The sequence below is a fragment of the Balaenoptera borealis genome, assembly GCF_965194805.1.
Source record: "Balaenoptera borealis genome assembly, chromosome: 13".
Taxonomy (NCBI): Eukaryota; Metazoa; Chordata; class Mammalia; order Artiodactyla; family Balaenopteridae; genus Balaenoptera; species Balaenoptera borealis.
The window spans coordinates 67,142,848-67,168,035 of record NC_138870.1 but is presented as its reverse complement, the minus strand read 5'-3'; the positions used below and the strand labels follow the sequence as shown (position 1 = coordinate 67,168,035).

At 36.9% G+C, this 25,188-nt stretch overlaps 1 protein-coding gene and 1 long non-coding RNA gene across 2 annotated transcripts in view; one reads left to right on the top strand and one right to left on the bottom strand.

The window, feature by feature from the left end:
* The window catches only part of PAWR (pro-apoptotic WT1 regulator), a 104,660-nt gene extending 99,395 nt beyond the window's left edge, over positions 1-5,265 (top strand). The window contains exon 6 of the mRNA XM_082351718.1: positions 325-5,265. Within this exon, the coding sequence (XP_082207844.1) occupies positions 325-411 (87 nt within the window). The 3' untranslated portion in view covers positions 412-5,265. The remainder of the gene's footprint in view (positions 1-324) is intronic.
* The window catches only part of LOC309609803, a 31,214-nt gene continuing 9,411 nt past the window's right edge, over positions 3,386-25,188 (bottom strand). The window contains exon 2 of the long non-coding RNA XR_014233588.1: positions 3,386-23,312. This is a non-coding gene — a long non-coding RNA (uncharacterized lncRNA). The remainder of the gene's footprint in view (positions 23,313-25,188) is intronic.

The window sequence follows — 25,188 nt, the reverse complement described above, 5'->3', positions numbered from 1 at the left end:
AACGTAAGTTATTTATAGTGATTAAAAATTGGAAGATTCACAATAAAGAATTCTGATTTCTGGCTTCTCTTTAAAAACTGAAAGATCTGGCAAGAGCTGGCCTGCATTATCATGATACCAATGAGGACTCTAGCAGTGGATGCTGCCTTTAGGTGGGGCATATTCCTTCCAAAGTTGTTTTCAGAACTAGCCCTCGTTTGCAAGCTAATTGCTTGTATGAATTATCTTTGAATGTATATTTTTGAAATTTTTTTTTTATCACCTTCAGAATACTTTTAAGTGTTGTAAGAACTTACGTATTATTTTCCTTTTTGTTTCCTTAAGGACCTAGATGACATAGAAGATGAAAATGAACAACTAAAGCAGGAGAATAAAACTCTTTTGAAAGTTGTTGGGCAGCTAACAAGGTAGAAGATTCAAAGCTCAGTGTGGAAAAATATTTTAAAACTACTGATTGAATGTTATGGTTAGCGCTAGGACAGTATTCCTATGCTGTAATACATTAAACTAACTAAGTATGTATATTTATTTCTAGAAAACAGTGGATGTTTATTTTCAAAATATTTCTTTTCCATTATCAGTTTCAAAAAGTATCAACCTTTTATTTCACGAATAAGTAACATCTTTTAGTTATTAAACTGGTAGGTTATGCCTCTTTTGGTTTTGTGTGGTATTCAAATAATATATGGTTTAAAGTCACAGCCATCTGAATATATTTCATCTATGGTAGTGCATTTTCTCCCTAAAAGAATATACATAGTCTTTGTTTACATGAATTCAAATACTTTTTAGGGAGTTACCTGCAAATGCCTTATTACTGATGTGCGCAACCTTTTATATGTTGATGATTTACTCATAAAGGTCTTTGTCTACTGTCATTTGTTCTCTGAACTTATTCTAAGCAATTTAGAGGAACATAGAGTCACACTCTTTTGTATAACAGTCATCTTTAAAGAGGAAAGCTATTATAAAAAGTCAGTTAATATCATATACTCGTTGGCTAAATATAAAATTTAAGAGAATACTTGAATTATGCTATAGTAAATTAAAATGTACTATTTTGTATTCAAATATTGAAATAAATTTAAAATCACTTTGACTTCGGAAGAACATACAATTGTAATTTTAATGTAAAATTTCTTATGTAGGTACTACTTTTTTTTTATTATTATTCCAAGGTTTATAAGTGAACATGGGGTATTTTAAAAGTTGTTCAAGCCTGGAGAGGGTGTACAATTTCAGTGTAGAAGGAAAAAAAAAATCCATATTTTTAATTATCATATGCATTAAAATCAAAACCAAAATATTTATCCACATTTAAAACATTTGTACTTACTGTAACAAAATAGTACGTAAACAGAAATAGTACTGAAATACTTTGCTTAATTTCTAACTTGGAGGATAACACTGTGACACAGTTGTCCCCGTATGAGAGAATTATTCCCCTACCTCAAATGTAAGGGATTTTCTTCCTAACATTGGATTTTTAAAAACAATTATTTTGAAGAATTATACAAATTTTCTCTTTTATTAAATAACAGTAATGTTTAGAATTATTTTATATTACATTTTCATGTTGAGTAAGGAAACCTTCTCCTTTAAAATACATTAAGAAATATCTGTCTGAAGTTGAATCTCAAACAGTATACTGGTACCCTTTTATCCAATTAATGTACGTAAATGGCTTGAACATAGTAAAAACCCACTTTGGTTACCCTACTAACTTTTCCTTTTACGTGCTAAGCCACTTCATTATTCACTGTTAGAAAAATAGGGAAGGTGAGACAATAGGGAAAAAATGTAGAGTAAATGATAAATATCAATGTTGAATTCTAAAACTCTGCAATAACCTAGATTGTGCCCTCTTCCCTCCCCCACGCCCCCAATTCAGAAGTTTCAACCTTGACTAATCATCAGAATCATTTGGGTTGCTTAAAAAGAATTCCTGGGTTATAGCTTCTAGATAGGTTTAGGTTGAGACCCTGGATAGAATTTTTAAAGCTCAACATCTAATGATTCTGATCATAACTTAGATTTGGAAACAGCTACCCTTGCCTCTTTCCTCCTATATCTTCCATTGGAAACCCTGAAATTAACATAATTTTAGCTATTAGCATTTTTTCACCATTTAGTTTATTTAATAATTAACTTGGTCACTGGAGAAGTTCACATATGTCCATATATATATTTAGCAAAAAGTTCCATGTTAGATTATCAGACTTGATATAGTTGTAGAATTATTGCATAAGGGCATCCTTTTTGAAGAATAGTCCCAGCATGGGAACAGTGATCTGCTGCCCACATGTCAAAGTGGTATGCCAGGCTCAGTCACCATCTTTGGCGGTGAAATCCTCATCTCCCTTTGTTTACCCTTAGGCGTATGGCAGAAATACCAGCGTTGCCTAGTTTCCCATCCATACTTTGGATGTTGTGAAAATGGTGTTAGTATCCAGCCTTAAAATGTATTAGTGTACTCGTTTTTCAAGAAGAGAAGTATTTTGAATTTTCTGTTTAATCCATTTGGAAGTAAAGGAATATTTCATTTCCCCCTTTAAAATTATACCAGGTATTAATGCTTTTAAAGACCAAGCTGTTTAAAAATTTTTCCTTTATTTCAGTTTATCAGGAGCATTTCCAACAATGATCTTTTACATAACGGTACCTAGTGCAAATGTGCAGGAGCCTGACAACTTAGGCAAAGCAGTTCATTTGCAGTCCTCCCTCCCGTCCTTAAAATGTATATTTATATCACATATAGATTTTTACACTGAGTATTGAAAAATAAAGTAGGATCTGCTACAGTTTCCCTTTAAATTTTATAAAAAGCACTGAGATTTTAAAAAGGTTACTTAAATACATGTGCATGACCTTAAAAAACTTGGCTATTGTCAATAAAGTGCTAGTATTTGTGAAATTATTAGTCCCGTTCAGAAATCATATTTCTTATATCTCTTGGGAATTTGTGGCATAATAAAGCATATCCAAAGTTCTAATGTGTTTATGATATTATTTTCAAAACAATAAGTTTATTATCTTTAAAATGAACGTGACTCTCCTCCTTGATTTCTGACATGCATTAACTTGGGAATTACTGTAGTAATATCTGTTTCATCTTTCTAGAATTGTTACTAATTTTATTGCACTATAGTTACCTTTAGAGAGGAAGAGGAAGGCTTTAGGGTGTGTATTTCTAAGGGAATTTATTAAATATAGTAGATTAACATTGTAATACTTGCTCAAGTAGTTTATAACAGAAGGTTAAGTATCAGGAGCAGATATCTGAAACAATGTGTTTTTTAAAATAACTTTCTAATTGCAGTAGAAAGCAATGTATTCTTAAGGTAAAAAACCTACCTCAGTTACATGTGGTTTCTGTTGTCTGGAGTAATCTGGATTTTTATAATTAGAAATTAAAATGCAAATTTTTGAGTCCACTAATACTTTGTGGAAAATAATGCAAGTCAATGTAGTAGCACGTCCGTATGTTCAACACCAAAAGACAAAATAGGAAGGACCTTGGGTTTGATGATTAATCTGATGTCCTACACAGTATTCATATGTATAGTGATAGTTATCTTTCATCTTTTTTGTAGTTCTTTGATCTTGACTCAGTACCTAGTAAGTTCACGCAATGTTGGCACTTATTTAATAACTATTCATAATGTTGTTAATAACCTGTTATAAGATTAAGGCATATATTTTCATCTTATAATACGAAAAACCAAACACACCAGCTTTTCACTGGGGAGAATATATTAAGTGAGAAGAAACTAGCATTCAGCAATCAGAACTTTAAAATAACATGTTAAAGTCAGTGGTAAATGTTCTCTTATTGTATCTAAACCATTCCTAATATGTAACAGTAAACTTGACTTCTTTTGCATTGGAACTATGCTCTCATAAATAAAGGACATCCCATTGATTAGGATTGTAACTTGTACGACTTATCTGAGAACTAGTGACACTTTCTTTTGTTGTTTCAATAAACTGAAAACATAGTACTAATAAGACAAACATTTTGCTCATCAGGTCCATCAACAAAGGCACTTCCCCCCATCCTGTTAGGTTTTCTCATTGATGTATAGAAGTTGGTCGTTTCATTCTCAGTGTAGACTTGAATCATAGTCCAAGAAAACCTGAGCCCATGTTGTTTTTTTAGTTTACTTAGCTAGAATCTCACAGCATATTAAAGTCATATCCCCATCCCACCCCCCCAAAATAATTATATGTGAGAAAAATATGGTTGAGGGGGTTATGTTAAATTTTCATACTTATTCTTTCAGCAAGTATTTATTAGTCAACTGGGTATACAATTCTAGATATTACAGAAGTTTCAAAAAAATGGACATGGACCAGTCCTCTGTCTAGCATTATACAATCTGTATAGTGTGTGTCAATGCTATCTTAAGAGTGCTATCTTAAGTAGCATTAGCCAGTCTAATCTGAATAGTTCATTCAAAAGTATTCTTTTTGTATTTATTATCCAGCCATTGTATTTTAGGTCTGGTTAATAGGTAGTTTAATTTGCTGCAGCATTTACTGAATGGTGGATGAAAGACCTGATGCATATTGGGAAGTATCTTACCATGTTTCTTTAAGATAATTATGTATTATGAAAAGAACGTTTTAAAGGCATTTGTAGCAGTGGTGAAGTAAAAAGAATTCAGTGTATGTCAGATACACCAAACTGTTAATGGTATTCAAATGTAATTTTAAGTTAGTTTTTCTGTATGCATTATTGATTACTGGTTTGTTTTTAGGTATTTAAGTCTAATAAACAGTTCACATATTGGCAGTCACTTTGGTGGTAATAGAATGTTAGTGATGACCACTTGATGGACATTTATTACACGCCTGTTTTGTTTTGTTTTGTTTTGTTTCCCCCTCTGGATACCTAATAGATGTATATTACCTTTTTTTTTGGTGAACTTGTTTCTTCAAAGTTTTGACTATGCTATTCAGGGTTTTTATTATTATGCTTTTCTGCTAAATTTAAGTATCAGATGTCTGCTGTTACCAGTAAAGACCATATGAAAGCTAAAATTACTGTTTTGTTGAAAAATCAGCTAATTCAGGTAATCCAAATTTGTAGAGAAACATCTGGATCATTTATTGATCACATTAGTATTGTGTAGACAGCTTTCATAATTCCCATTGCGTAGGTTTTCACTGGGGTAGTCAACGTGATATAGATTCACTTTTAATATGCTTTGCATGTAAAATAATAAATACTCAATAAAAAGTACATTTTTGTTTAATTTTTAACACTGGTTAATTATTTTTTTCCTTCCTGTACTATCGGTGAAACCCGGTGAAACCATGAGTTTTATTTTCGAAGTTAAAGGACAATGTTAATATTCTAATTATGTGTCTCTTACTGAAACAGTATGCAGTACTTTAAAATCTTTATTAGTATTTTATTGTAGAAGGAATTGTGTTTTAAAAAACAAACATACAGTATTGATAAGATCTGAATACATTCGTGGTGGGGCTTTTTGAGTAAGTGAGTAAGTGTACATGTTCAACCTGACTGAAAATTTTAATTGTTTTTGTGTTTTGAAACTGCACAAATAATTTCTTAATCCAAAATTGGCTCTATCATCCACTAAATCTGATGGTGGTCAAAGAATTTCAGGTCCCTCATACTTAGAAAAGATAAGTAGAGGTCTGGGAATGCAAAAATCCAGTCTGTGTTTTTTTAGTAAATGGTTTACATAACCTCTTGCCTAATGTGTCATTCTTCATACACCTGCACAGGCTAATCAGTCTTCTTTACTTCTGGAACTCTAAATCTTCTCAGTAATGTCATACATGTCTAACAAGTGAACAAGCATCTTTCAGTCAGACTGTTTAGATAAAGTCTCAAGTCATTATGTAAGAATGTACTCCATTTGCAAGTTTATTGAAAAAATTTGCAAGGTCTCCTAGTCTCAACTGGAACTGGATCTCTTTATCTTAGACTTCATCAAATCCCTATTTTTTTTTTTCTTCTATATTCACTCTGTGCATGCACACAATTCTGTGAGTAGCTATAAACTACCCATATGATTTTTTAATCTCATGCCTCTAGTTTTCTCTTTTTACCTCTACAAGAGGTTACATTTTACTCTTGGTCAGCTTCTTGGAAAGAATTATGTAATATTAGACCTTCATGTTAAAGAGGTAGGGCTGGTTATAACACCCTTTACAAACCATTTTTTTTAAATGTCTAACCATGTAAGGTTAAAAAGAAAGCAAAACACTTCTCTCTTAATTCTGGACCAAATGCACAATTCAACTCTCACTTTAAAAAAACTGCTCTGACTGAATAAAGATGCTTTTATTAAAGGAGAATGCTGCTTGGTGTCAGATAGTTGAGCAGTATGAAAAAAAATTAATATGAGCTAGTTAGGAAAGGTAGATTGGACTTTGACTTTATACATGTGAAAGAAAAACGAAATAAGGGTTTTGACTGCTAGGTATGTTTTTTCATGTTGAAGTATGAAAAATTATTCAGGATAAATTATTGTCTTAATCTACATATGATCAGCAGCTATACCTGCTTAGATATACTACGGGACATGAAATTTACAGTTTTTATATTACATTACAGGCTTTTATCCAGGGAAATGTTTGCATTCCTTTAAAATGTAAACTATTTACTGTGGTTAAACAAAGGTAGATGATGTCATCAGTGGACATTTTAGCTTTATGGAAGCAAAGTTTTAGGAAAAATAATAGAAAGGTATCTGATTCCTTTTATTATTCTTGTAGTGCAAAAGTATAAACAAAGCTATCAGTCAAAGGCATAGGAAATTCCATTTGAAGAACCTGCAAATCACTTTTGGTAAGAATGCATTCATTTGATACAGTGTTAAGAAAAGTGGGAAAATTATTAGCCTTCTGTAGCAGATTGAAAGTTTCATGAATGGATAGGTCAGGATAGTAAACAACATCACTAAAGTAAAATTATGCCAGTAATTTTCATATTAACTGTATTCTTTATTATTTAAAGTAAATCAGTTAATCAGTGAAAATTGTAATTGGATGAATAAATGTACACTTAAGAATGCTAATTAATGATCATAAGAAGCCTAAAAGTACCTCTTGTTTCTTGTAACTCTTTTGAGATCAATATATCTTAAGTTCAGTTAAGCATAGTGACTCAGTTAACAATATGAACATAACTTTAATTTCGTATAGCGTAAAAACATTCAATAATTAATAATTCAGTAACCACATATGCCAGGTATTGTGTTAAGTGCTTTAAATATTGTTTTTATTTGATTCCTTAAAACTTAAGCAAGGTACAGATTGGGAGGTTAATTTGCCAAGGTCACAAAGCAATACTTTGTGCCTTTTGCTATGACATACTCACTTTCATGACCTAATCATTGTCCTATTAAATATTTTCCCAGTGGTTCTCAAAGTGTGGTCCCTGCACTAGTATCATTGGCTTCACTTAGAAACCTGTTAGAAATACAAATTCGTGGGCCCCACCCAACAACAGAATGAGGTGAGGCCCAACAATCTGTGTTTTAACAAGCCCTTCAAATGATTCTGATGCGGGTCAAAGCTTGCAAATTTGCATTATGCACTTCTATTTTTAAGCAAAGATCTTGGTCCTTCTTTTGTCTTTGGACATTATATAAGTAATATAACATGAACTTGTAAAAAAAATAAATAAATAAGTGATCTTTTCATTGTTGCTTACATTGCAAAAGATTGTATCAGGAAAAGCCTCAGCATGGATACTGGCAGCTTGACATGACCCCATTAGTTTAGTATTATCTCTGGAACTCAAATGAATTCTTAAGTCCAAGAGTCTGTGGAATGAAATCTTTGTTTTTCTGTGTTAAGGTCGATCTCTGTTATTGCCTGAAGGTTTTTGGTAACAGAAATGCATTTTTGTCAAATTTTAAACCTTGATGGGAACAAATAAATGTATGTTTCATCAGAGTTATAGTTTTGTTTTTGTTTTTTTTGTATGTATAGACACTGTGGGGTGGTCCATGGGGAGACTGAATTTTCATTTTACTCTCTGTGCACTCAGAAATTCAATAGCATTTTCTAGCTAATTGACTGGTGAGGATAAAGCCACAAAATTGCATCCCAGTGAGTAAAGAAAAACATTAAAGTCTATTTGGGATCATTATTTTCTTATATGATGAGATAGTTAAATAATCTACTGTTTCGTTTTTTTTTACTTTTTAAAAACTTTGGAGCAAGTTTCTATTACAGAATTATTATGAAGATGGTACAGAGAGTACTTGAATACCCCACACCCATTTTCCCCTGTTATTAATGTCTTACATTAATGTGGTTCATTTGTGATAATCAGTGGATCAGTATTGGTACATTATTATTTACTGAAGTTCATACTTGGTTCATGTAGCCTCACTTTTTCCCAAATGTCCTTTCTCTGTTCCAGGATCCACTCTACGATACCGCATGATGCTTAGTTGTCATATCTCTTTACACCCTTCTTAGCTGTGACAGTTTCTTAGACTTCCCTTGTTTTTGATGACCTCGACAGTTTTGAGGATTATTGGTCAGGTATTTCTCACATCTTACTATGGATGTTTTCAGATATACACAAAAGAAGAGAAATTACCCATATTTTGCCAATCTTAATTTATCCCCCATTTTCTCATTTTTTGCTGAGGTATTTTTACAGTTAAATTTCAGTCATCCTATTGTTTTACCTGTAAATACCTGAGTATGTGTCTCTAATAGATAAGGCTTAAAAAATAATCACAATATTATCATACCCAACTCATTTAATGCTAATTTCTTGATATCATCTGTTTAGTTTGGGTTCTGGCAGGCCTGCAAGAGATCTACTGGGGGAAAACACCTGTGAGGAAAAATGGGGCAAGGAGCTAGGGGAGGTTGGGAAACCTCAGTATAGATCTGACTGCTGTGAAGAACAGAGGGAAGGAGGATGGTTGAGCAGGAAGTCTTAATCCACAGTGCAGTTTGAAGAAAGTTTTAGCAAGTCTGTAAAAGTCCTCATGCCAAAGATGCCCATTCATCAGAGTAGTCCCACATCTTGCAGGAATGGGCTTGCCTTTGTATTCCTGCTATGCTCCTTTGTTGGCAGGGAGTAGCCAGTAGGAAGCAAGGCCTTAGCTGAACACCTTGGCGGATTCAAATCACAGCAGCTGTCAGTTAATTACCCACCCCACAGTAGGAGCATGGAGAAGCCCATTTTCATGGCTGCCGCATCCTGTAATACTTCGTGTTCAAATATCCCCAGATACCTCAAAAAATGTCCTTTTACTGTTTATAAAGATCCAAATGAGAGTCATTCATTGCATTTGGTTACTATGTCTCTTAAGCCTTTTTTAACCTATAAATTACAACCCCCCCCCCAAGTTTCATGCCTTTTTTCAAATTGAAGAAATTAGATCATTTGTGCTGTAGAATTTCCCACGTTCTGGATTTGGCTGATTCTGTCTTTAAGATGCTGTTTAACTTGTCCCTCTATCCCCCCCATTTTCTATAAATTGTAATTAGATGAAGAGACTTTATTAGATTCAATATATGTATACCTTTTGGGCAGTAATTTATGAGTGTTGTGTATTTCTGTTTAATCACATCAGAAGGTACACAATGTCTGGTTGTCTCACTTTTAATGATGTTAAGATAGGTCAGTAAATTCAGATGTTATTAGTTTGATTGCTCTATTTAAAAATTCCACATCAACGTTTTATGTAATGGTTTTAGCAAACATTGATAATTATTGCCCAGATCTATTATATCATTAGGTATTGCAGTGATAATTTTCAAGTTCTATCATTCTGTTTACGTTAGTAGTTGGAATTCTTTAAAGAGAAACTCTTCTTCATCAATTACTTGGTTTCCCTAAAATATAAGGAAGATAAGATCACGTTCTTTTCCTTTATTTACCAGTTTTACAGTAATGGGCCAGAGCCCAGGCTACCTCCAAAGGTAAGTCATATGTTTGTTTTATATGGTTAAAGTGTTTTAATCCATTGCAGTCATTATTTTTTATGTCCAGATTATCTCATATGTGGCCAGTGGGTGCCCCTTCCAAGTTAGCTCCTGTGTCCTTTTGGTCATGGATAGCCTCCTTGTTTTCTGGCATTAGGTGTTCCAGTCTCATCTTGTACATTTCCTTTTCAAGACCTGGAATTAAGAGCTACCTTTCTTTGTAGAAAATTAAATCCTTGATAACAATCTAAATTATCAGATGAAATAAAAACCAGAGAGCACTTACAGAGTTCTTCTTAACTGTAAATGAATTGTGATTTCTCATTCACTCATTTTCTGTGCAAATAAATGGTAAGCAAATCTTACATATCTTGATTTGAAAAAAATTTAAATCTATTCATGCCTGTTGAGAACCGCAGGAGATTGACTATAAAAGTCAAGTGTTTTTTTTTTTTTTAGCAGTTAAATCACAGTAAAGTGGTGTTCAAATTAGAATGCAGCACAGAACTAATGTCAACATGTATAGATGTTCATTGAATTGGATGTGAAAAGACATCAGAGAGCTTATATAATAAGTTAATTAAGCTAATAAAATCATAATTAAAAAGTGGTATGCAAATTCTCATTCCTCACCCCATTAAAATTGGGCGCAAACTCAGAGTAGGGGTTTTAATAGACGCTAGACACTTCCGTCTCTAGTCACATATGAATGAGGATCTATGTAAAGGTGCCAGCCAAACAAGTTTTCACAGCTGGTTGTGAGGCAGTCCTGGTGAGTAGGAGGTGGAGTGTTGGATGACGGCTAGAGGCAGGTTGTGAAGTCGCCCTGTGACTGAGCCACCACGAGTTCTTGTGGTGCTTAGAATAAAGCCTGGTTGCTGGCAGCCATCAACTAGGGGACCACCTGATAATTAACATTGACAAAACTTTTCTTCTCTTCCTGCCAATATCTCCATCCAGAAAGAAGGATCCCCTCTTTTCTTCCAGAACATGGAAACCAGCTGTAGCCTAGAATTCTTGTACTTTGCATCTTGCATTAGTTCACAAATACTCCTTGTATACTACTTTGTGCTAGGCTCTGGTTCTAGGTACTTGGTATATATCACAGTGAATGAAAAGAAAAATCCTAGCCAACACCATTTTATTCTCTGTTGCCCCAAAAAGAGTGTTGGCACAGGGTGGTTGCTTCTCAGAATGTCCTTTGGAACTTTCCAGAAGATGAGAATTGAAATTCACTTCTCTCTTGACAGAGAGAGTAGCCTCAATATGTGTCATGGGCTATAGTTTGTGTTATAAACATGCTGATAGGTCTAATGTTTGGAAAAGGCAGATTTATTCCCCTAATCTTGAGAAATTGGGCACTTAGAGCATAAATTTGTATTTCCATTCATTTAATTTGTTACATGGATTTTATTTTTGCCCCCAAATCATGTCCTTAATGGCCAAGGCTAGTAAGTTCTTAGTGGAGGTCAGGATTCCACATTTTCCGGTACATTCTGATCATCTGAAAGATTTGTAATTATTTACCATTTCTATGCTTAATTTTATAATGGATTTCCAAATATGGATCTATGTTCCTATAGCTCATAAAGTTCCCAAAGTCACCCATGGTTAAATAAAACTGATTTCTCTCTGTGTTTTTCTTTCCTTCTGAGCTCTGCAATTGAGGTGGAACTAAGTACAGTATACTTTACAAGCTTTTGGTATCTAGTTACTTGAGAAACACTCCCCCTACGGTGAAATCATCATCCATTTCCTTTTTTTTTTTTTTTTTTTTGTAATTGAGTGGTCAGGACACTTTATCCTTTTCCTGTGAGTTATCTAAAGATTAATTTCTTTGGGGAAGAACATATGTGGGGGAATTAGAGCCAGTTTTGAGGATTTACCCCTGATTCACTTATAAACTTAGGATAGCCCTTTCCCTTTTATACTTAGATTTTTTTAAACTCTTAAAAGTAACTTAAATTGGTAAGAGTTATTTCCCCTCCCCAGGGTACTTGAGAAGTTTCTTTTATTTGGTGTCAAATAGGTTTATAACATCTTCATAACTTTAAAAAGCTGAATATCTCTGCGTTGATGGGGAAATAAGACCGAGAGGAGTGTTTTATTTACCCTGAGGTCACATAGTGATGTAAACAGAATCAGATATCTTACTAGTACCTGAAAATGGAGGTGTCTGGCCACTAATAAGATTAGTCTGCAACACTGACCTGTGTAGAGAAAGGTCAGAGATTAAACAATACTATAAAACCATAAGATATAGGAAATCATAAAAATTATTTGAGTGGAGGGAGAGTGGAAATTAACTTTTCTTTTGTCTGTGTCTTTTTAGAACATGATTTCAATCCAGTGTCACAAACAACTGGAGGCAGTGTTTCTTTAAGTGTGATAGTCCCTCCACCCCTGCCTCAGAATCACCTGGAGTCCATAGGGACATCGAAATGAATCAGACTGTCTTTGTTTGTTCTCAAAATGCATATATATGGTTAAGGATTAGACAGGATGTGCACAAAGAAAAGGAGGGGGAGGTTAATTCCTTAAAGGACTGAGGAGACACCTTTAGGACCTAGAATTTGAGGCAAGTTTGAAGGAACTGGTGAGGGAGGGCTGGTGTCAGTCATAGTCAGGAATATTTAGAAAAATATACTCAATGTCTGATGAGCCATGGTATCGTACACGAGGGTTGCAGCTAAGGTTCTTCATACACACACCACCTCATGAAGTGCTGGCTTCTTAGTTAGACCTACTCAAATTCAGAACCTGGCTGTACCACTACTAGCTGAGTGACCTTGGAGAAGTTGCTTTATAATTTCATCTGCAACCAGGACAACATAGTGCCTAACTTGGTTGGCTCATTGTGAAGGATAAATGAAAATGTGACGCAATGCCTGTTCATAGCTATGATGGGAGAAGAATTAAAATGAAGTACCTTTTTTAGTGTGATTTTTACCAGTGAAGAAGTTGAGAAGGTGATAATGATTGTCCTCCCTGAAATTAAACAAAAAGTAATCAGGAAGCTCTGAATGAGTAATAAAACTGCCCTCTGGTCTTAAGTATCTGCTTTGCTAGGGAGACTGTCCTCAGAAGTCCAATTGGAGCAAGTCAGAACTCTGTCCTAAAAGAGGATGCAGTATGTGTTGATATAAATGTGACATAATCTCTGTAGCCCCTGGAAAATCGTGGCTACCCAAGAAACACTGAACAAAATCTCGGTTGAAGGCAAACATATTTTAGAAAGAAAGAGCTTCTTGATTTAGTTTACTTGAGAAGCTCAGAGTATTTCTCAGTTAGCTTTCTCTTCCGTTCAAATCCCCAGGCTCAACCTGGGCCTGTTTTCCTACTAAGAAATGCCTCTGCCCGGACTCCTGAACAAATATATTCCAGAGGAGTATCATTAACCGAGCTGATACGGGAACTAAACAAACAAGGTGAATCAGCTTGAATTCACGAAGGTTGGCAACGAGTCAGTTTCTTTCTCTACTTCTCCACTTGTTTTTTCAGTGTACCTGATTACTAGAGACTGGTATGTCCTGATAGCAGAAAACAGGAAGCATATCAAAGCAAGAGGTTGTTTGTCTCCTGACCTGCTCCTGTACAACAAGAAGCAGTTTCTGTTGACTTGGATACACGTGCTATTAGGCGGCAAAGCAGAGGATGGCAGTTACAGGTGTCAGTACTAGGGATGATTTTTTTTTTTTTTGTAATCACTGAGGCAGGGCACCCCAGTGGCAATTGAAAGGGCTAGGACATTTTTTTTCCCCTCCTGAATTGTGCAAATTTAAAAGTAATGTTCGTCTTCTGACCTAGAAAAAGAATCTTAACTGGAATGTGGACATTTTATTTGTCCAGTTATATGTATTAATTTGAAGTTGTACACACAGTGTATCTCCTTTGTTGTATTTTCTCCTGAGATATTATCTTGGATCTTACACTTGTCCATTCTTAGACCTTACATATGCATATCACTCTAGTAGGAAAATACTCAGCTTAAACATGTGTATTTTACTTGTCATATGAAATTTGTGGGGTATAAGAAAGTTTAATCTCTATTTTAATTAAGTTCAGAAATAGTAGGAATGTTTTTTCCCCATGAGTGAGATTGATGAGAAAAATTAAAGCAAGCGATAGACTCTTTTTCAACTAAAAATATTTGGAACTTCAGTTTAAATTGGTGGGGGTTATGAAAGGTAGTATGGATTTAAAGAGATAGATGGATTTTCTTAACATCTAAAAGATAGCTGACTAAGCTGCTAAACAGAAAAAAATGTGAAAAAGGCATCTTTAAAAAATAAATTTCCCAATGAAAAAAATTAATGTACAAAGAAAAAGGCTATTCCTAAAATCGTGAAGTGCTTCTATCTCCTAGAAATAAAACTAGGACATCCCTTTTCTCTTCTTTCTTGCACCCTTTCTGATGGCTACTCCAGGACTTCGCTGGTGGGGATAACGTTTTCCAGGACTGTCAGCTAACGGTACAGAAATGATTGGCATTTGGTGTCTGTGTACATTTTCCTTTCAAAGGCCCACCCATAGGAGGTTTTCAATTACCAGTTAAATAAGTGAATACAAGAATGAATGAATGAGTAAATGGGAGACCTTGGTTGCTACTTTAGCCTAACCCTGACCCTTATTTATTATGTTTTGTGACCTTTACTTGACCTTAGCAAGTTACTTTACTTGACGTTAGCAAGTTACTTTACTTATGGCTCTGTATCTGTAAAGTCGAGTGAATGACACCTACCACGTAAGTACTTCATAAATGTTTATTGAATATTTGAATTAATCACTAGATTCAATTCAGATATACTAGATCCAATTTTCTGGAGTCTGGCGTCTGGGGCTTTGCCCCTTTAACAAAATCTGGTGGTGATACTTATGCACCCAAAGTTTGAAAACCACTCTTTTAAACTCTACTGGGCAGGGCACTGTGGTATATGCTGAAGGCAGTAGTAAAATAAATCAGACTGTCTCTGTCTTCGGTAGGTTTACATATAGTTAAAGGATAGCTCTAATGTGAACAAGCACAGAGGAAGGAGAGATTGCTTTGAAGGACTAGTGAAACTTCTTAGGGATCTAGCAATTTTTAAGGTATTAAGATTTTTTTAAAAAATGCCTAAATCAATATGTATTACATGGTAAATGCAGAACTATTAGTATTGTTATTTCTTACTAATCTGTTAAGGACAGGGTCTGTATTTTTCAGTAGCTCTTCTCCAGCCAATTTATACATTTCTTTGGGTGACTAGATTACCTTTTCTGAAAGATTTTTGTGATTTTTTACAATTTTGTCCTGTGATAGCGCTCTCACAGGCGTTTTTCTCTTTCTGTAGGCCAACTTATGCATTTTCTTATTTTTTTTTTTACTATTTATTTTATTTTATTTTTTGGCTGTGTTGGGTCTTAGTTGAGGCATGTGGGCTCTTCATTGCGGCACACGGGCTTCTCTCTAGATGAGGCGTGCACGTTTTCTCTCTCTAGTTGTGGCGCATGGGCTCCAGAGCGCATGGGCTCTGTAGTTTGCGGCACGGCGGACTCTCTCGTTGACGCACGCGAGCTCAGTAGTTGGGGCATGCGGGCTTAGTTGCCCCACGGCATGTGGGATCTTAGTTCCCTGACTAGGGATCGAACCCGCGTGCCCTCCATTGGAAGGCAGATTCTTTACCACTGGACCACCAGGGAAGTCCCTGTGCATTTTCTTATTTCCATTTTGTGACTCTGAAAATTTTTTCATGAAAATAAAATTCGAATACAAACTCACATTGTAGCCTGCTGAATCCTTGGACTCATTATATGATTTAAGAAAACTCACTTTCTAAACTAGAAAAGAAATCCATTTAGTTAACTCTCGTTCAGTCAGGTTTTTCTGGCTTGTGGATTATTCAGATTCTTTGCTCCACATTTACAGCTTTCTTTTTATCTGCTTTTTGCTTGTTAGGCATGAATAGAGAAAGAGAAAGAAGCAGGTCTGCTAAGATTTAGCATGGGAACTGATGGCTAAACTAAGGCTCAGCTTAGAGAATTCTGTTGATATTAGGGTGTCACAGTTTTATCTTATTAGCAGAGGTGTGACCTAGTGATCCTGGCACGGTTAGGATATCGATCAGAGATTTTGACCTTTGATCCTGCTACTCACTTACTGTGTACCTTGTGCAAACCAATCAGTCTAATCGTGTAATAGGGAAAATGCCTACATAATTTTGGATTCATGGTCCAAAGGGATGTCCGTAAAAGGAATTTAAAGAATTCACTGATTGTGATTACAATATTCTAGATACTAAACAGAAACCTCAAAAAAAATGTACCTTCTCTCCTAAGATATTGCTGAGCTGAAACTGGAAATGGGCTTTTTTCTCTCCCTTTTCATAATTCATGTAACAGTAGCACTAGGTACTATATAAAATATTTTAGAATTAATGATTTTGTTCTTCTTATAAATTTAAAGGACACTTTTTATACACATTTTATAGTGTGTAAAACTGTCATAGAACTTGACATAGAGGATTAATTAGCTAAATAATGCTGAAATGAGGACTAAAATAGTTTTTCTGATTTCCTGTTCACCAAAATGACATGCTCTAAATAAGAGCATTTTTGTTCTATTTATGGAAGTCTGATATACCTATAGTCTACTGTTATCATATGTTTAATTTTTGTTTTTAATTCAAATGGGGCAGATGGTATGTTGTTAAACAAAACCAAAGATTTAGGACTAAGCAGGAACCTTCTGAATCTTAAGGAGGAATTCTTGATGTGTTTGTAGCATAACAGAGTCCCACTCGCTAGCACAAACAGCCAAAAGTTTAAATTTTAAACTAAATTTAAATTGAGGAAAAGTAGAAAAGCACACTGATCAGATAGTCTTAAGATTTGGATTCACCACCTACTAAGTGACCTTGGATGCGTCATTTCCCCTTCTTTAGCCTCCACTTCTTAATCTACAAAATACACTATTACATAGTAATATCTCTCCTATTACATGAGAGTGATTTTGAGGATCAAAAATATGGTGCACGTTTGTAACATGAGCTATAACAATATTAGTGATTTATCACTAGTATAAAGCCATATGTAGCTGCTATATTATTAGCTCTTATATTGGTAGCAAATGAAATTGACTTTATCTTTTAGAGGTAAAACTTGACTTCAAAAGGAGGTTTAAAAAAAAGGTCTAAAATCCTTGAGATTAAAAGAATCCAAAAGTCACTTGTTGCCAGAATCAAAAGGGAGGTTTTTAATTCAGCTTCTAAATTATCAAAAGATAGAAGCAGGTAAAATGGCTTTAGTGCAGACCTGGACACCTGGAAAAGCAAATAGTCTCCTGAAGTCTCTTCTACTATTATAAGGTCCATGAGTATACAAGGTCTGATTGTATAATAGGTGCTCAATAAACATTTGTCGAATAAGTGAATGAATGAATGATAAGTAAATACAAATGCATCTACTGCTCCCTTGGCTGCTTCTCCTGTTGGAAGGCTTAATCTTTCAACATTGGAATTCCACAAGAAACATCTTGACCAAGTCATGTGTTTGGGCCAATCTGTTTCCAGGCTTGTTTGTGTTTTTCACATTCTTTTTTTGGCTTGCAATATTATTCTGTGACCTCTTTCCAGTAGGTCATTCAGTTGGGCCCCAAGGAAGTTAGTAAATTAAACTTGATTTGGAATGGAATACTTATAGGGTGTGTGGCTTGGATTGGAATCAAATTAGGTCTGGCTAATCTTATTTTGGTTTAATCTATGTGGGAAAGAATAGAAATAGAGGAAAAACAAACAGAAAATAGTGGAAACTATTCTTGTATAATGATAAGCAGTTTTTGTAAGGAATAGTTCTGAGGGCCAAAACCTAAATTATTTTTATTAAAAGTTTGGGGACAAGATTCAGCAATGGAAAGATTAACTTTGCCAGTCGTCATAGTTGGTGTTTACTTTTCTAGCTTTCCCAAGCCAGAGAATCTCTAGGCTTTTAAAATGTGGATATTCCATACACAAGGCATGTTACTTAATATAGTGCATGCTTTTTAATCTTCTCCAGGGCTCTGGAAATGGAAAAGCCCAATCTTTGGGAAACCTCAGCTACTAGGGAGGCAAAAAAAGTTTCTAGTCAAATCATCCAGACTCAGTCTTGAGTGTCTTATGCAGTTCTATGGCGAAGAAATGTTGAGAAAGTGCTCTCAATTCCTGCACTAGTAATTTCTTTAAAGCTGACTTTTCCCCCTTCAGTCATTTCCAACGTGCAATATATATTGGACCACAGAAGACTTAACCTTGGCGCTCAGAGTTAAGGAAATCCCCTTTCCGAACTGGCTGAGAGCATTTGAATAAAATGGGAAACTTCTTCAAAGCTACCTGGGAAGGGGGAAGGCAGGAAGGAGCAAGTGAAACCTTCAGAGTGAGAACCCTTTTGTTTGGAGTTCTGACTGGGGCCTGGGGAGTCTGAATGGGATTGTTTCTTGTAGAGAATTTCTTGTGATTGCCTAATAGGTTCTTAGAAAGGAGAGAATCAAGATTTACCATTTGGAGTTTCTGGACTGTAATAATATTTGTTCCTGACAATTGAATTTCCCCTCCCATGGAAGTCAGTATTTTGTTCATTTTTTACTTTAAAAAGGGGGAAGAGTGACTACATTATTTCTAACTTTTCATATTTGACCTGCGGATTAAAGGGATGAGTTAAGGTACTGAAACATGGGGGAGATGATATGGAATTTTTTCAGTGCTTGCTACAGGGTTTTAAGTATCGTGTCTCCCCACTTAGTTGCCTGATGTTGTTGAAGGTTTCACTTGCCTGAGTAGAGGGTAATAATAATGGTTTTTTTCTGTCTAAAGGAGACAACTAGACCAAATGATTTTATACAGTTCTTTTAAGAACTCACTAATGATTCCAAAGCAGCAAATGAATTTTGGTTTTGGTTAATTTTCCAGGAGCAAATCTAGTTAGTGGCAATCTTCTAAAAGTATAAAGGACTTTTGGCTGCTTCAGCAATACTTAAGTATTTTAAAAATTATTTTGTTATGTGATATTTTCTGCATGTAAAGTTACGCATATATATACAATTATTCCCACACCTGTAAAATACGTATTATACACTGTTGATACAGGTTTGAAAATAAGAAAATGAAGATCCCAGTACCTACAGACCAGCTAAAGAAATAATATATTCTGTACTTTTTTACTGGAGTTACAGAGGTTTTAGAGTAAATGCTGTTCCCCCAGAAAGGACACCATGATTTCATTTTCTGTTTTAGGAAAAAAGAGAGGGTTACCATTTCACTTGTTCAGTTCTGATTCTCCCTCATAGCTAGCTTTTTTGTTTTTGCTTTTAGATATTGCATCTTAGAAATGTAAACTTATTGGCTCAGGCACTGTTGATAATGTTTCGCTTAAAGTAATTGTTGCTAATGGGAAAATGGTTAAATACGCTAATTCTAATAAATGATCTTTTTAAAGGGTTTATAAAAATATGGACGGACACATGCAGATGACTTAAATCTTTTTTGAAACAAGGCGATGTATGAATAAATAAGATTTTAAAGTGCTCACTTTGTTAAAGTTTAAAAGGGAGAAATATAAAGTTGCATATCTAGTATAATCACAACTACTCATCATGGCAGGAAGAAGAATTAAACATTTGTCCATATTTCTGGGTGGTAGAATTCTCTTTCCTCTTTTCACTGTCATATTTTCTAAACTTTGAGCATATTTGTTCTTATAATGGAGAAGTCTCTTTTACTTTTATGAAGATAAATTGATTGTTGCTGCAGTTTCCATGATGCCCAAGAGCTTATTCTAGTTGCATTTCTAGTGTGCTGCTGCCACCTTGTGCTTTCTGCAACCCATTACAGTGATCAGAGAAGAAAGGAAAATCCTTAGGAAGGTGGGTATTTCCTCGGAGATGAATTTTCATAGTGTAGGAAGATGAGAGGGAAACATGTTTCAGATGCATGAAAGATACGTTGTGTGTGTGTGTGAGAGAGAGCGAGAGAGCTTTCTAAAGGTTTGGGGGATTGTTTACTAGATGATATCTGTATTAAAATTATATTTTATGACTAGGACTTGCAGCCTGGCAAAGGAGAAGAGGAAAGACCTTGGTTTCAGTGCTGATAACAATAAGCTCCTTAGTAAGGGTTTAAAATATATTTTGATACTTTCTGTCCTTGCCTGTTTTTTAAAATGTATTCCCTTATAACTTGTGCCTAGAAAGCTCTAGGTGGCTTGTTCAATGTGCTTCTTTAAATTAAATCGCCTGCTGTGTTTACATGACTGTTTTTCTGTTTTCACATTATCATTCCAGACGACATTCCATTTGTTCAGTGCCTCAAACTATTTATATGGTCTGCTGCCCCGGAGTTATGCTGAGCTCCTGAAAGGGGTGTCTTACCTGGAACTTTGGCCTTCCTGTTGGAGCGTAAACAAGCCCAATTCGGTAACTTGTCTGAGGAGCTCTCAGATCTTTCTTTTTAGGAATTTATTTAAATACATTTGATTTTGAAATGGTATTTAAAGAGCCTGGATCCAGATGACTTACGTTTGTCATTTGGGCAGGAACCTATTTCTAGGATGATAGTGGAAGTGTTTCCCAGCTCACTTAAATACTGACAGCACCAGGCCTAAAGCAGACTTTTTTTTTACCCTTTGGACTCCTACTTTGCCTTGAAGAATTATGACTGTGACTGAAACCACAGTTACAGTCTCAGAGGGCTTGAAAGGTACAGAAAACAAGTTTATTGAGCACCCACTACAGGGCAGGCCTGGTACAAGGCTTTTTTTTACCTATATGGTCACATATAGCCGTGAGTAAATATAGTACGTGAGATACGTACTATACTCCTCATCCCACGTTTGAGGAAACTGAGATCAGAGATGAAACAGCTACCCAGGGTCAGGCAGCTTGGAAACGGCAGAGCAGGCATTGAACTCGGGTGTCTCTGCGTCCCAGCTCCGTAGCTGATCCAGAGCAGACTGTCTTTCCAGGGCAGGTGGTCAGGCTCTTTATGGCCGGGGTGGTCTGAAAAGCGAAGGCAAGTCTGGCCCGCAGCAGGGGTAGGGCCTCCCTGCGGGGGGCACCCGGCAGGCTCAGCCCCGCCTCTTCAGGAGACCGCATCTCCACTAGGGTTGGCAGAGCGTCCCAGGGAGCCTGGAAACCCTTCCCCAGTACCTTCCAGTTCTCCCTACACGGTCAGTTCTGACTTTTCTCAGTGCAGTAACCTCCTGACTAATCTCCCCGCCTCCGTCCTTGCTCTGTCTCCAGCCTGCTCTGCACTCCGCATTTGCAACAGCCTTTCTGAAGAACAAATCAGATCTTGGTGCCCCTGAGCTTTAACTCTTTCAAGGGTTTCCTGTTATAATTTGGACAAAGTCCAAATTCCTTAGCTTGGCTGGTTAGCCCCTTCTACCCCAAACCTCATGTCTCTCTAGTGTCCACCACAAACGCTGCTTCAGCTCACGGGGCAATTCACTGTTCCCCCAGCTGTGCCGTGCTTTCTCCCCTCAGCACGCAGCTGTTCTGCTGGTCCTTGAGCGTTGCTCACTCTTCCTCCTCTGTCCCTCTTCCTCCTTATCTTTTATGGTCTCTGCTTAAAAGTCACTTCTTTCAGAAAGCGTTCATCAGACTGCCTTATAATTACTTCATTTTATTGAGATATAATTCACATACCATAAAATTCACCCTTTTAAAGTGTATACAGTTCAGATGCAGTCATCACCACTACCTAATTTCAGAACATTTTCATCACCCCAGAAAACAACCCCACACCCTCTGAGCCCCTCCCTCCTCTCCTCCCCCATCCACTGGCAACTACTAGTCTAAGTTCAATCTCTGTGGATTTGTCTCTTTTAGGCTTTTCATGTCAATGAAATCATACAATATTTGTCCTTTGGTGTCTGGCTTCTTTCACTCAGCATAACGTGTTCAAGCTTCATACACGTTGTAGCAGGTATCAGCACTTCATTCCTTTTTATGGCTGAACATTATTCCATTGTATGGATACACTACATTTGTTTATTCATTCATCAGTTGTTGAACATTTGCATTGTTTTCTCTTGGTCGTTATGAATAATGCTTCTGTGAACATTTGTGTACAAGTTTTTGCCTGATCATGTTTTCAATTTTCTTGGATATGTACCTAGGAGGGGAATTGCTGGGTCATATGGTAACTCTGTTTTCCACAGCAGCTATACCGTTTTACGTTCCCACCAACAGTGTGTGAGCATTCTAAATTCTCCAAAGTTTTGCTAACACTTGTTATTTTCTGGTTTTGTTTTGTTTCGTTTTGTTTTAGGTAGTGACAGCCACGCTTGTGGGTGTGAAGTTATAATTGACTTTTAACTGGCTTGTTTCCCTCATGACTAAACTCTGTGAAGGCAAAGTCTAGGCTAGATCTTGTTTATTTATTTATTTAAAAAATTTAGTGATTTATTTCATTTTTTGGCTGCATCAGGTCTTAGTTGCACGAGATCTTTGTTGTGGTGTGCAGGCTTCTCTCTAATTGTGGCCCGCAGGCTCCCGAGCGGGTGGGCTCTGTAGTTGCAGCACGCAGGCTCTCCAGTTGCTCTCGCGTGCTCGTTTGCGGTGCGCGGGCCTAGTTGCCCCGTGGCATGTGGGATCTTAGTTCCCCGACCAGGGATTGAACCCGCATCCCCTGCATTAGAAGGTGGATTCTTAACCACTGGACTGCCAGGGAAGTCCCTAGATCTTGTACTCCAGTGCCTAACACATTGAATAGGTGCTCAATTAATATCTGCAAAGCGGGTGAGAGGACCTAAATCTTACCTACTTGCTTTGCTTCTATAAATCCAGGAAAGATAGGGGCTGGAATGGGAAAAGGTGTTCTGTCTGCCAGTCCGCACACTCTTCACAAGGGTGCTGTAGGATTTTAATAACCGCACTGAGTAGATGACTGCATGGCTTTAATAGTCTTACCTGAGAAGCTCCCCACATGGAGAATGGCATGAGTGCTCATTTCACCAGCTCAGAATGGGGAAGAACATACTCAACTCTGCTGGCGTTTTAATCTGTGATTCCGGGGAGTCTTTCTACTCCAAACACATTTTCTGAGGGCATGTGAACATTGCCTAATGAGAAAGCCATTCTTTCCAGGTGAAAGTGGAGAAGAAAAAAGCAGAAAACAAGTTCCTTTCCTGGAAACAGGACACATCGATTATACATTCAGAATAATACGGATTGAAGCCCAGTTGTCATGTTCTGAAACAACTCTATTTAGCCAAGTTAACAGCTGGGATCTCACCTACTGTTTATCCTTTCCTAGCTATCTGTTTTTATTTGTCCCCAAATCTTGGACTTGTAAAGGTGAGCTGAAGGCAAAGAAGTGCTTGTTCCCTGATTTCCTGGGGTGGGCAACATCTTGTAAAGAAGGTACCTGTAAGAGAAAAGGCCATGATGCCTCCTTGGTAATGTTCGTGGGGTGTGTGGGTGATGAGGGCCACAGGTGCCACCTGTAAAACTCTTGAATCCATCTCCACCCTTTGTCAACATTCTACCTAGTTAGGTTTTGCTCCATTTTCGTCTATCTTTGTTTTTATGTACTTTTTTCTCTATTTACCTGCTGTGAAACACAATGTGGGCCCAGCCCTGGGAGCTTCCTGTTGAAATGTCATCTTTAAATTTTGGGACTAGTTTTCAGCTCCCATCTTCCCTTCAGTGCACGTGGATTTGCGGAGTTACAATCCCCACCTGACTCATTTCAATAAACTTCTCTATTTTATTTTTCCCCTCAAAAGCATAATATGGACTCATGATCCTCTGAGGGAAAAGAATAGGAAAAGAGAAGAGAGACCTTTGAGAAAGTCTCAGGTAAATAGTACTGACCTTGTGTAAAGAGTGTTAATGTTATTATATAGCAGTGAAAACACAAAAGATAGGGAAAAAAAACATAGCAATCTTTGTCCAAATATGGCCCACTTGAACTCTGGATGGTATTTCAGCATGGTAGGAAAATTCCAGATATCCCTCTGCCTACAAATGTTTCACCTTATCTGCCTTTGCTGATAAACTGAGGATGAGTTTGATATCAGGAGGTACTGGTTGTCTAAGGAAGTACAGCACCAGTGTTGGGGCAGCGATATCCATGCCCATGTTCTAGCCCTTATCTGATTCCTTTAATACTCCCTGATTTATCATTTCACCCAGACCTTCAGTCAGTGGGTTAGTTTGCATGGCTTCTTCAAATACTAATCTCAGAGAAGTCAGATATGAGCCTGTCCCCTGGGCCTAGGAGCACTAGTGGAACTCAGGAAGGGGAATTCTGCCAAAAACGCCCAAAGCTTCTAGCAACTTTGTTTTTTTTGGCACATTAACTAGGACCAGATCTGTTGGGCCCCAGTTCATACTCCCAGTGCCTCCAGCAGAGAGAAACATGTGGCTCCTGGTCCCCATGTTTGCACACATGACTAAGCACTGATCACTTCTGACCAGTTGGGCAACCTTGCTTTTTGAGCAAGCCAAACACTTGTAACTTGAACATGGAAACAAAACAGAGTTTTGTACAAAAAAGGCTGTGCAGGATTCTTCAACTGTTCATTCCTTTGAAAAGTTCCTTTTGCTCCTGAGGGCAGCATATGAGAGAAATTCCAGAATTCAGGCAGAAATTCAGAAGGACGAAAATGCAAGTTTAAACTCCGGCTTTTGACCTGTGCTACACAGCTGAGCAAGATTGTTACAGATAGACCGGAAACTTTGGCCCAGGCAGTTCATGCTGTGCTGTGATGTGCATCTGGATGGATCCACCCCGAGGTTGTTTATTTACAATGAGAGTGGAAGGAAAAGTTCTGAAACATCCTGTCACAGGATGTGCGCCTGGGCCTGCCTGAACACTGCAGCCAGAGGAAACCGGGAGCCGTTTTTAGGGGATCAGTGACGACACTGCCCTCTAGTGGTGTGTCTGAGGCATAGATGAATAAACTGCAGGTGTACCCAGTTCTCCGGAAGATTTACCCCAATAAACTCTCAGGTGGTGTGTGGGAAAGAGGAAGGAGGTGCAGGGAGAAGGAGGGAGAGAAAGAGACCAGAAAGGGAGAGGATTTTTGCCGATGGAGCTCATCTCTGAGGCTCTAGTGACTGGGCTACTGAGGTACACTTAGGGCCTCAGTGAAAACTTTTTCCCCCAGGGGTTCCAGCAAGTGATACTAGCGAAGAATCTTGATTAAAGATTTATACTAGGGCCCTGGGTTCCTTTCCAGCCTCCAAAGCTTTGCACCAGCTTCTGCTGGCCCACGTTCCTTTCCAAGGTAAGTCCC